Raw genomic sequence first — 14,083 nt, forward strand, 5'->3', positions numbered from 1 at the left:
CTCGAGTCATGCAAGTGGGAGGTACAGAGCCTGGTCTCTGAAGGAGAGGTGGGGGATGTAGCCGGACTCGAGTCATGGAAGTGGGAGGTACAGAGTCTGGACTCTGAAGAAGAGGTGGGGGACGTAGCCGGACTCGAGTCATGCAAGTGGGAGGTACAGAGCCTGGTCTCTGAAGGAGAGGTGGGGGACGTAGCCGGACTCGAGTCATGCAAGTGGGAGGTACAGAGCCTGGTCTCTGAAGGAGAGGTGGGGGATGTAGCCGGACTCGAGTCATGCAAGTGGGAGGTACAGAGTCTGGACTCTGAAGAAGAGGTGGGGGATGTAGCCGGACTCGAGTCATGCAAGTGGGAGGTACAGAGCCTGGTCTCTGAAGGAGAGGTGGGGGACGTAGCCGGACTCGAGTCATGCAAGTGGGAGGTACAGAGCCTGGTCTCTGAAGGAGAGGTGGGGGATGTAGCCGGACTCGAGTCATGGAAGTGGGAGGTACAGAGTCTGGACTCTGAAGAAGAGGTGGGGGATGTAGCCGGACTCGAGTCATGGAAGAAGGAGGGGTGGGAGATGTTAATATCCGGAGGTGGTCATCTAGAATATAATATCTGCTCACTTCTAGCTACTGAATGAATGATGGTGAACGTGTATCCTTTCTGGGTCATCCTGCCTCACTAGGAGACTGTGTACTAAAAAAAATCACTAAGAAGGGCTAAATCCACATAGAAATGGTAGATAATTACAAAATTGAAAGGTGTTTCTGTTTCTTTTAATCAAGATCAATTCACCAGCATCAAATAATCTCCGTTTGAGGATAAACTGAACCCAAAAATAAGAATCCAATTACAGGAAAACATTCAACTAAACACACACACACAGTGAAGAGGCGGGGCCAGGAGCTGAGTTTCGACCCCTGCAACCACAGTTAGGCGAGTACAATTAGAGTACACACACACACACGCACGCACACACACACGTTTAAGACGAGGTTTGATAAAGCTCATGGAGCGGGGAGAGAGAGGGCCTAGTAGCAACCGGTGAAGAGGCGGGGCCAGGAGCTAGGACTCGACCCCTGCAACCACAAATAGGTGAGTACAATTAGACGAGTACACACACACACACACACACACACACACACACACACACACACACACACACACAGTTGGAAACTGAAGACTCAGATGAACCACAGGGATGTTAGGAAGTATTTCTTCAGTCACAGAGTCTGGGAAGTGATGTAGTGGAGGCAGGATCCATACACAGCTTTAAGAAGAGGTATTATAAAACTCATAGAGCAGAAAGAGTGAACCAGTGAAGAGGCGGGGCCAGGAGCTATGTCTCGACCCATGCAACCACAACTACGTGAGAACACACGCTGGAGAGTGATGTAGTGGGGGCAGGATCACACGTAACTTTAAGAAACAGTACGATAAAGCTCCTGGAACAGGGATAGTGTATCTAATAGCTACCAGCGAAAACGCAGCTACAAGAGCTGTGATTCGACCCCTACAACCACAAATGAGTACAAACAGGCGAGTACACACATGCACTATCCGAAAAGGTGATTTCTGGCTTAATCTATTTATGTTCGCGCCGCTCGTGTTACCAGTAATTTTACTAAATACTCGACTGCACTGGGAATGTAATTTAAATCAACAGTGTGGCCGAGTGTATACGACAAATCTAGTTTCAATATTTACTAATATTTACATATGATGCTTTGTTTACAACCTGTGTTGCATTCACAAAAGCTGTGTATATTATGTAACTCTCGGAATCGTATTAAGACGATTGCAAACCACGGAACGGTTGGGGTTTGGAACTATTGCGAATCCTGAAACTTACAGGCCAGTGCGTTAACCACTGGGCCAGCTGGTTACAATAAGATTCATACCTAGTTGGATGAATTATTAGAACCAGTTGGCCCAGTGGTTAACACACTGGCCTGTGAGTTTAAAGTCTCACTTGTCATGGGGTTTCAAACCCCACCCGTTCCATGGTTTATGTATATTTTTGATAAATTAGACTTGGGTATCTATATTGTTGAAACGTTTCGCCACACAGCGGCTTCATCGGTAGAGTACAATGTAAAGATCAGAAGGAGATTGGGGCAATCAGTCCACAGTCCAGGCTGTGGGACTGATTACCTCACTCTCCTAATCTTGACTATTCTTCTTTGTACTGGACTAACGAAGCCACTGTGTAGCGAAAAGTCTCCTCAATACAGGTACCCAAGTGTTACACATGTGTCTAATTTATTAACTTCTCTGTTGTTTGAAGCGCATATCTACGCGCATGTGTTTAGACATAGGAAGTATTTCTTCAGTCACAGAGTTGTCAGGAAGTGGAATAGCTTAGAAAGTGACGTAGTGGAGGCAGGAACCATACATAGTTTTAAGACGAGGTATGATAAAGCTCATGGAGCAGGGAGAGAGAGGACCCAGTATCAACCAGTGAAGAGGCGGGGGCCAGGAGCTAAGACTCGACCCCTGCAACCGCAAATATTTGAGTACACATGTTGACCATGAGACAGTACTGTCATCTCTTCCTACAGGATCTTCGCTGACAACAACCTAAGTGTAACTCTGGATGAGGAACCAATACGAGGCCACGACAGCATCGTCTACCTGTGAGTAACACGTCTGGGAATGTGGTAATCAGTCCCTCAACCTGGAGTCGATGTGTTCAGTCCATCTACAATATTGATGGACTGAACACATCGACTCCAGGTTGAGGGACTGATTACCTCATTCTCCTCCTCTCCTTAAGCCTTCCTCTTTGTATTGGACTGATGAAGCCACTGTGTGGCGAAACGTTTCCTGAATAAAGATTTCCATATGCTGCATAAGTGTCTCAATCTTCAACGTCTGGGAATGTTGTGATTATAATTATGTATTTCCATGGGGAAGTGGAACAGAATTCCTCCTCCGTAAGCCATACGTGTTGTAAGAGGCAACTAAAATGCCGGGAGCAAGGGGCTAGTAACCCCTTCTCCTGTATATATTACTAAATTTAACAAGAAAAACATTTAATTTCTTTTCTCGGATCACCCTGCCTTGGTGGGAGACTGCCGGTGTTTAAAAAAATAATTATATTTTCCGCTAAACCCTGTAGGTCAGTCAGTGACGAGTTAACACGTGTGCAAAAGTGAGATATCTATTTTGAAATGTTTGGCCCACGGAGCAGTCTTCTTCGGTCTAGAGAAGGTAGCTTCTGCTGTATCCTCTTGACTGGACAGAGGGTGACATGTCTTATCATGTAAGAAATGTGTCTTACTTATCATGCAAGACATGCGTCTTACTTAACATGTACGACAAATGTCTTACATATGTAAGACATGCGTCTTACTTAACATGTAAGACATGCGTCTTACTTAACATGTACGACATGCGTCTTAACATGTACGACATGCGTCTTAACATGTACGACATGCGTCTTAACATGTACGACATGCGTCTTAACATGTACGACATGCGTCTTAACATGTACGACATGCGTCTTAACATGTACGACATACGTCTTAACATGTACGACATACGTCTTAACATGTACGACATGCGTCTTAACATGTACGACATGCGCCTTAACATGTACGACATGTATCTTAACATGTACGACATGCGTCTTAACATGTACGACATACGTCTTATCAGGTCATTCAATGCAAGGTATTGTAGAGAACAGATACTTCACCGTGTATTGCATCAAATTTATTATACAAATATAGGCCGTTTTCTCTGAGTTATATTACGGTATCACTTCTTTGTATAAACAATTAAGCTTCTCGTAGTTATTGTTTAAGTTGTAATAATGTTGTATAGACTACGTTAGGTAAAAGTAGACGTCTGGGTAACTTGTAGAAGTCTTGGCATCCAGTGGCTCTATCAACATGCCCATCATAAAAATATATACGACAAATAGTGGAACAGGAGTTAATCGGTCCGTGAGTCTAGGCTGAGGGACGCAATATATAGTAAACTGCGTCTCATTTACCAGTTATGAAACATTTCTACCCACGAGACGATGTGCCAATTGTATCTAATACGCCGGTGACCTGACGCTCAGCCGAGTCCAGGTGACCCAACAACAGTAACTGTTCTGTTTCCTGACAAACTTTACCCAACCTAACAGTAATGACACCTTCGTTGGTGATACAGTCCTTCTCTGAGATATTACCATGATGTCCTATGTCTCCTGTATTCGCTGATGAGGACCTCATTTGGAGGTCGATGTATACCTAAAGCCTTGTGTTCCACTTTTGTTTACATGTGGGTTTGTGCCTCACACACACACACACACACACACACACACACACACGACATGACGGAAGGAATAGACTCCGAAGTGTCCCTGTTTGCAGATGATGTGAAGTTGATGAGAAGAATTCAATCGGACGAAGACCGGGCAGAACTACAGAGGGATCTGGACAGACTGCAGGCTTGGTCCAGAATCTAGCTCCTGGAGTTCAACCCCACCAAGTGCAAAGTAATGAAGATAGGAGAAGGGCAAAGAAGACCGCAGACAGCGTAGGCTAGGAGGCCGAAGACTGTAAACCTCGCTCAAGGAGAAAGATCTTGGGGTGAGTATAATACCGAGCACATCGCCAGAAGCACACATCAATCAGATAACTGCTGCAGCATATGGGCGCCTGGCAAACCTGAGAATAGCGTTCCCATACCTTTATGAGGAATCGTTCAAGACACTGTACACTGTGTACGTCAGGCCCATACTGGAGTATGCAGCACCTGTTTGGAACCCACATGTGGTCAAACATGTCAAGAAATTAGAGAAAGTGCAAAGGTTTGCAACAAGACTAGTTCCAGAGCTCAGGGGAATGTCCTACGAACAGTGGTTAAGGGAAATCGGCCTGACGACAGTGGAGGACAGAAGGGTTAGGGGAGACATGATAACGACATACCAAATACTGCGAGGAATAGACAAGGTGGTCAGAGACAAGATGTTCCTGAGATGGGACACAGAAACAAGAGGTCACAACTGTAAGTTGAAGACACAGATGAATCACAGGGACGTTAGGAAGTATTTCTTCAGTCACAGAGTTGTTAGGAAGTGGAATAGTCTGGGAAGTGATGTAGTGGAGGCAGGAACCATACATAGCTTTAAGACAAGGTATGATAAAGCTCATGGAGCAGGAGGAGGACCCAGTAGCGATCAGTGAAGAGGTGGGGCCAGGAGCTGAGTATCGACCCCTGCAACCACAATTAGGTGAGTACACACGTACGCGCGCCCGCGCACGCACGCACACACACACACACACACACACCAGGAGCTGAGTCTCGACCCCTGCAACCACAATTAGGTGAGTACACACACTGGGCAAGAAGCTGTGAACTGACCCGTGCAAGGACAGTCCAACTAGGAGAGTCCAACTAGAAGAGTCCAACTAGGAGAGTCCAACTAGGAGAGTCCAACTAGGAGAGTCCAACTAGGAGAGTCCAACTAGGCGAGTCCAACTAGCAGAGTCCAACTAGAAGAGTCCAACTAGAAGAGTCCAACTAGGAGAGTCCAACTAGGAGAGTCCAACTAGGAGAGTCCAACTAGCAGAGTGCAACTAGGAGTCCAACTAGCAGAGTGCAACTAGGAGTCCAACTAGCAGAGTCCAACTAAGCGAGTACACACATGTAATTACTCACAGCAACAGGTCACAGAGCTGCTCTGTGACAAGTGAAAAAATATCAGCAATAAGCTTTGAATTAAGCTTTGCAATATCCAACTGGTGTTGCACTCGCTGTGTTGCACTCAAGAAACCAAGCGTGACTATCCACCCGCCACTCGTGTGACTACTCGTCCGTCACTCGCGTGACTACCCACCCGTCACTCGCGTGACTACCCACCCGTCACTCGCGTGACTACCCAGGCACTTAGTAAACTATTTACACTAATTTACACATTAAGACTCAGATTTACACATTAAGACTCAGATTTACACATTAAGACTCAGATTTACGCATTAAGACTCAGATTTACACATTAAGACTCAGATTTACACATTAAGACTCAGATTTACACATTAAGACTCAGATTTACACATTAAGACTCAGATTTACACATTAAGACTCAGATTTACACATTAAGACTCAGATTTACACATTAAGACTCAGATTTACACATTAAGACTCAGAATTACTCATTAAGACTCAGATTTACTCATTAAGACGCAATTTACACATTTACAACAATTTACACATTTACAACAATTTACATATTTACAACAATTTACACATTTACAACAATTTACACATTTACAACAATTTATGTAAATTGTTGTAAATATGTAAATTGTTGTAAATATGTAAATTGTTGTAAATATGTAAATTGTTGTAAATATGTAAATTGTGTGTAAATTGTTGTAAATATGTAAATTGTTGTGTGTAAATTGTTGTAAATATGTATTTACAACAATTTACACACAACAATTTACATATTTACAACAATTTACACACAACAATTTACATATTTACAACAATTTACATATTTACAACAATTTACATATTTACGACAATTTACACACAACAATTTACATATTTACAACAATTTACACACAACAATTTACATATTTACAACAATTTACATATTTACAACAATTTACACACAACAATTTACATATTTACAACAATTTACACACAACAATTTACATATTTACAACAATTTACACACAACAATTTACATATTTACAACAATTTACATATTTACAACAATTTACACACAACAATTTACACATTTACAACAATTTGCACATTTACAACAATTTACACATTTACAACAATTTAGTAAACAACTCACAACATTTATAATTCCTAACATTAAATATCCCACAACATCTAAGTAAAATATTACGTTCTATTTAACGGTATAATGACCTTTATCTACAAATATTGTTCTAACAGTGGTGCTGGAACAACAGTTCTCTGTTGTTCTAACAGTGGTGCTGGAACAACAGTTCTCTGTTATTGTTCTAACAGCGGTGCTGGAACAACAGTTTTCTGTTATTGTTCTAACAGTGGTGCTGGAACAACAGTTCTCTGTTGTTTTAACAGTGGTGCTGGAACAACAGTTCTCTGTTGTTCTAACAGTGGTGCTGGAACAACAGTTCTCTGTTGTTCTAACAGTGGTGCTGGAACAACAGTTCTCTGTTGTTCTAACAGTGGTGCTGGAACAACAGTTCTCTGTTGTTCTAACAGTGGTGCTGGAACAACAGTTCTTTGTTATTGTTCTAACAGTGGTGCTGGAACAACAGTTCTCTGTTATTGTTCTAACAGTGGTGCTGGGACAACAGTTCTCTGTTGTTCTAACAGTGGTGCTGGAACAACAGTTCTCTGTTGCTCTAACAGTGGTGCTGGAACAGTTCTCTGTTGTTCTAACAGTGGTGCTGGAACAGTTCTCTGTTATTGTTCTAACAGTGGTGCTGGAACAACAGTTCTCTGTTGTTCTAACAGTGGTGCTGGGACAACAGTTCTCTGTTGTTCTAACAGTGTTGCTGGAACAACAGTTCTGTTATTGTTCTAACAGTGGTGCTGGAACAACAGTTCTCTGTTGTTCTAACAGTGGTGCTGGAACAACAGTTCTCTGTTGCTCTAACAGTGGTGCTGGAACAGTTCTCTGTTGTTCTAACAGTGCTGCTGGAACAACAGTTCTCTGTTCTAACAGTGGTGCTGGAACAACAGTTCTCTGTTCTAACAGTGGTGCTGGAACAACAGTTCTCTGTTATTGTTCTAACAGTGGTGCTGGAACAAAAGTTCTCTGTTGTTCTAACAGTGGTGCTGGAACAACAGTTCTCTGTTGTTCTAACAGTGGTGCTGGAACAACAGTTCTCTGTTGTTCTAACAGTGGTGCTGGAACAACAGTTCTCTGTTATTGTTCTAACAGTGGTGCTGGAACAACAGTTCTCTGTTACTGTTCTAACAGTGGTGCTGGAACAACAGTTTTCTGTTATTGTTCTAACAGTGGTGCTGGAACAACAGTTCTCTGTTGTTTTAACAGTGGTGCTGGAACAACAGTTCTCTGTTGTTCTAACAGTGGTGCTGGAACAACAGTTCTCTGTTGTTCTAACAGTGGTGCTGGAACAACAGTTCTTTGTTATTGTTCTAACAGTGGTGCTGGAACAACAGTTCTCTGTTGTTCTAACAGTGGTGCTGGAACAACAGTTCTTTGTTATTGTTCTAACAGTGGTGCTGGAACAACAGTTCTCTGTTATTGTTCTAACAGTGGTGCTGGAACAACAGTTCTCTGTTGTTCTAACAGTGGTGCTGGAACAACAGTTCTCTGTTATTGTTCTAACAGTGGTGCTGGAACAACAGTTCTCTGTTGTTCTAACAGTGGTGCTGGAACAACAGTTCTCTGTTGTTCTAACAGTGGTGCTGGAACAACAGTTCTCTGTTGTTCTAACAGTGGTGCTGGAACAACAGTTCTCTGTTGTTCTAACAGTGGTGCTGGAACAACAGTTCTCTGTTATTGTTCTAACAGTGGTGCTGGAACAACAGTTCTCTGTTCTAACAGTGGTGCTGGAACAACAGTTCTCTGTTGCTCTAACAGTGGTGCTGGAACAGTTCTCTGTTGTTCTAACAGTGGTGCTGGAACAACAGTTCTCTGTTATTGTTCTAACAGTGGTGCTGGAACAACAGTTCTCTGTTCTAACAGTGGTGCTGGAACAACAGTTCTCTGTTATTGTTCTAACAGTGGTGCTGGAACAACAGTTCTCTGTTGTTCTAACAGTGGTGCTGGAACAACAGTTCTCTGTTGTTCTAACAGTGGTGCTGGAACAACAGTTCTCTGTTGTTCTAACAGTGGTGCTGGAACAACAGTTCTCTGTTGTTCTAACAGTGGTGCTGGAACAACAGTTCTCTGTTATTGTTCTAACAGTGGTGCTGGAACAACAGTTCTCTGTTGTTCTAACAGTGGTGCTGGAACAACAGTTCTCTGTTATTGTTCTAACAGTGGTGCTGGAACAACAGTTCTCTGTTGTTCTAACAGTGGTGCTGGAACAACAGTTCTCTGTTGCTCTAACAGTGGTGCTGGAACAACAGTTCTCTGTTGTTCTAACAGTGGTGCTGGAACAACAGTTCTCTGTTGTTCTAACAGTGGTGCTGGAACAACAGTTCTCTGTTGTTCTAACAGTGGTGCTGGAACAACAGTTCTCTGTTGTTCTAACAGTGGTGCTGGAACAACAGTTCTCTGATATTGTTCTAACAGTGGTGCTGGAACAACAGTTCTTTGTTGTTCTAACAGTGGTGCTGGAACAACAGTTCTCTGTTGTTCTAACAGTGGTGCTGGAACAACAGTTCTCTGTTATTGTTCTAACAGTGGTGCTGGAACAGCAGTTCTCTGTTACTGTTCTAACAGTGGAGCTGGAAAAACAGTTCTCTATTATTGTTCCAGTTTCTGACTGGAAAAGTCATGGACGTCTTATTTGATACAGTTTTACTGTTTAAATTCGTCAGTGTTGCTGGAGGTTAATACTCTTACATTACTGTCAGTGTTGCTGGAGGTTAATATTTTTACATTACTGACTCCGTCAGTGTTGCTGGAGATTAATACTCTTACATTACTGACTGCCAGTGTTGCTGGAGGTTAATACTCTTACATTACTGACTCCGTCAGTGTTGCTGGAGGTCAATGCTCTCATATTACTGACTGTCAGTGTTGCTGGAGGTTAATATTCTTACATTACTGACTCCGTCAGTGTTGCTGGAGGTTAATACTCTTACATTACTGACTGTCAGTGTTGCTGGAGGTTAATACTCTTACATTACTGACTCCGTCAGTGTTGCTGGAGGTTAATACTCTTACATTACTGACTCCGTCAGTGTTGCTGGAGGTTAATACTCTTACATTACTGACTGTCAGTGTTGCTGGAGGTTAATACTCTTACATTACTGACTCTGTCAGTGTTGCTGGAGGTTAATACTCTCACATTACTGATTTTGTCAGTGTTGCTGGAGGTTAATACTCTTACATTACTGACTGCCAGTGTTGCTCGAGGTTAATACTCTTACATTACTGACTCCGTCAGTGTTGCTGGAGGTTAATACTCTTACATTACTGTCAGTGTTGCTGGAGGTTAATACTCTCACATTACTGACTCCGTCAGTGTTGCTGGAGGTTAATACTCTTACATTACTGTCAGTGTTGCTGGAGGTTAATACTCTCACATTACTGACTCCGTCAGTGTTGCTGGAGGTTAATACTCTTACATTACTGACTGTCAGTGTTGCTGGAGGTTAATACTCTTACATTACTGACTCCGTCAGTGTTGCTGGAGGTTAATACTCTTACATTACTGACTGTCAGTGTTGCTGGAGGTTAATACTCTTACATTACTGACTGTCAGTGTTGCTGGAGGTTAATACTCTTACATTACTGACTCCATAGTGCTGCTGACTCCATCAGTACTGCTGTAGGAACACTGTTCCTGGAAGAACACACTCCCTCAGTGCTACTGGAGGAACACTGTTCCTGGAAGAACACACTCCCTCAGTGCTACTAGTGAATGTTCCTGGAACAACACACTACCTCAGCGCTACTGTAGCAACACACTACCTTGATGCTACTAGAGAAACAATGTTCCTGGAACAACACACTACCTCAGTGCTACTGTAGCAACACACTACCTTGGTGCTACTAGAGAAACAATGTTTCTGGAACAACACACTACCTCAGTGCTACTGTAGCAACACACTACCTTGATGCTACTAGACAAACAATGTTCCTGGAACAACACACTACCTCAGTGCTACTGTAGCAACACACTACCTTGGTGCTACTAGAGAAACAATGTTCCTGGAACAACACACTACCTCAGTGCTACTGTAGCAACACACTACCTTGATGCTTCTAGAGAAACACAGTGTTCCTACACTCCCACTACTATTCCACACTGTTACTCTCTCGGTGCTGAAAATCACGAACGAGGCAAGAAATGAAAATCATATTTCTGAACTAGGTCCCCCCTCATTCAGTTTACCTTCCATCTGAAGTGCCTGGAATCAGGCAAAGGGCATGGAAAATCCTACTTTAGAGTGGCTTATATTTTCCTCGCTAATTATAACATCTTAAAATTACGCCTCTAGTTTAAAAATGCCTCACGAGTAAGTGTAGTAAGTTGAATGTTGATGCATAAGAGACTCGTGCAACTATTGCAACTTCCCATGCCACGAGTGGGGTTAGAACCCGCGGTCAGAGAGTCATAAAACTCCAGACCGTCGCCTTAGTCACTGGACCAGCTGGCTACGAAAAGATTCATCCAACTAGGTAAATTTCTACACCATAGGAAGGTTAACATAGGCCACCACTGTGACCACAAATGCAAGTTTGTACAGACGAATCTCCAGCTAACATGCCCGTGACGAACTTTAGCTAAAGCCGGTCTTAAGCTTTACGACTCTCTGACCGCGGGTTCTAACCCCACCCGTGGTATGGTTTGTTTGCAATCGAGTCATTACGATTTCGTTACTCATCAACCTGCCGGTATTTTATAGTATTTTCAAGTTGAATGTTATCTGATACACAGATAACACGTAAGTAGGAGAGAGAAGCTTATGGCGACGTCTCGGTTACACAAGTCACACTAACACACGAAGGTAAGGGAGCCAATGTATATATGACTGGGGATACAGTTTTTTTTTTAACAAAGAATTGACAAAAAAAAGTGTGATTAACGCACACACACACACACACACACACACACACACACACACACACACACACACACACACACACACACACACACACACACGTAGTGTAGTGGGTCACAAGCGCCAGGCTCCGAGAATCTTAGTGCTTTTAGGGCGTGTTTTAGCAGCTAGAAGCAACCAGTGTTAGTGACAACGTCAGTGAACAACCCTACAAGTGATAACCAAAGTATTAGCAAAAAAAATAAAGTAAAGGCGAGAGAAAGCCTGAAATTATACAACAAAATTTCAAAGTGCCAGTTCGTTGAGGCCTAGTTGGCACTTGTTGCCACACTGTTACAAATATACAAAGTACAAAGCGAGTGACTAAAGAGAAAAGACAAAAAAGAATTAAGAGAGGTTGGCTAACGAGAAACTGTGATGTAGCACACAGCGTGAACAAGCTAGCCAGAAAGGGGATATATATATATATATATATATATATATATATATATATATATATATATATATATACATATATATACATATATACATATATATACATATATACATATATACATTATTTTTTTTTTATCACACCGGCCGATTCCCACCAAGGCAGGGTGGCCCGAAAAAGAAAAACTTTCACCATCATTCACTCCATCACTGTCTTGCCAGAAGGGTGCTTTACACTACAGTTTTTAAACTGCAACATTAACACCCCTCCTTCAGAGTGCAGGCACTGTACTTCCCATCTCCAGGACTCAAGTCCGGCCTGCCGGTTTCCCTGAATCCCTTCATAAATGTTACTTTGCTCACACTCCAACAGCACGTCAAGTATTAAAAACCATTTGTCTCCATTCACTCCTATCAAACACGCTCACGCATGCCTGCTGGAAGTCCAAGCCCCTCGCACACAAAACCTCCTTTACCCCCTCCCTCCAACCCTTCCTAGGCCGACCCCTACCCCGCCTTCCTTCCACTACAGACTGATACACTCTTGAAGTCATTCTGTTTCGCTCCATTCTCTCTACATGTCCGAACCACCTCAACAACCCTTCCTCAGCCCTCTGGACAACAGTTTTGGTAATCCCGCACCTCCTCCTAACTTCCAAACTACGAATTCTCTGCATTATATTCACACCACACATTGCCCTCAGACATGACATCTCCACTGCCTCCAGCCTTCTCCTCGCTGCAACATTCATCACCCACGCTTCACACCCATATAAGAGCGTTGGTAAAACTATACTCTCATACATTCCCCTCTTTGCCTCCAAGGACAAAGTTCTTTGTCTCCACAGACTCCTAAGTGCACCACTCACTCTTTTTCCCTCATCAATTCTATGATTCACCTCATCTTTCATAGACCCATCCGCTGACACGTCCACTCCCAAATATCTGAATACGTTCACCTCCTCCATACTCTCTCCCTCCAATCTGATATTCAATCTTTCATCACCTAATCTTTTTGTTATCCTCATAACCTTACTCTTTCCTGTATTCACCTTTAATTTTCTTCTTTTGCACACCCTACCAAATTCATCCACCAATCTCTGCAACTTCTCTTCAGAATCTCCCAAGAGCACAGTGTCATCAGCAAAGAGCAGCTGTGACAACTCCCACTTTGTGTGTGATTCTTTATCTTTTAACTCCACGCCTCTTGCCAAGACCCTCGCATTTACTTCTCTTACAACCCCATCTATAAATATATTAAACAACCACGGTGACATCACACATCCTTGTCTAAGGCCTACTTTTACTGGGAAAAAATTTCCCTCTTTCCTACATACTCTAACTTGAGCCTCACTATCCTCGTAAAAACTCTTCACTGCTTTCAGTAACCTACCTCCTACACCATACACTTGCAACATCTGCCACATTGCCCCCCTATCCACCCTGTCATACGCCTTTTCCAAATCCATAAATGCCACAAAGACCTCTTTAGCCTTATCTAAATACTGTTCACTTATATGTTTCACTGTAAACACCTGGTCCACACACCCCCTACCTTTCCTAAAGCCTCCTTGTTCATCTGCTATCCTATTCTCCGTCTTACTCTTAATTCTTTCAATTATAACTCTACCATACACTTTACCAGGTACACTCAACAGACTTATCCCCCTATAATTTTTGCACTCTCTTTTATCCCCTTTGCCTTTATACAAAGGAACTATGCATGCTCTCTGCCAATCCCTAGGTACCTTACCCTCTTCCATACATTTATTAAATAATTGCACCAACCACTCCAAAACTATATCCCCACCTGCTTTTAACATTTCTATCTTTATCCCATCAATCCCGGCTGCCTTACCCCCTTTCATTTTACCTACTGCCTCACGAACTTCCCCCACACTCACAACTGGCTCTTCCTCACTCCTACAAGATGTTATTCCTCCTTGCCCTATACACGAAATCACAGCTTCCCTATCTTCATCAACATTTAACAATTCCTCAAAATATTCCTTCCA

General features: G+C 42.8%; 1 protein-coding gene across 1 annotated transcript in view; it reads left to right on the forward strand.

The window, feature by feature from the left end:
• Positions 1–14,083, forward strand: part of LOC138855488 (G-protein coupled receptor GRL101-like) — a 93,142-nt gene that overhangs the window by 27,843 nt on the left and 51,216 nt on the right. The window contains exon 3 of the mRNA XM_070105092.1: positions 2,543–2,617. Coding sequence (XP_069961193.1) covers positions 2,543–2,617 — 75 coding nt within the window. The remainder of the gene's footprint in view (positions 1–2,542; positions 2,618–14,083) is intronic.

Source organism: Cherax quadricarinatus, chromosome 96 (genome assembly GCF_038502225.1).
Source record: "Cherax quadricarinatus isolate ZL_2023a chromosome 96, ASM3850222v1, whole genome shotgun sequence".
Classification (NCBI taxonomy): Eukaryota; Metazoa; Arthropoda; class Malacostraca; order Decapoda; family Parastacidae; genus Cherax; species Cherax quadricarinatus.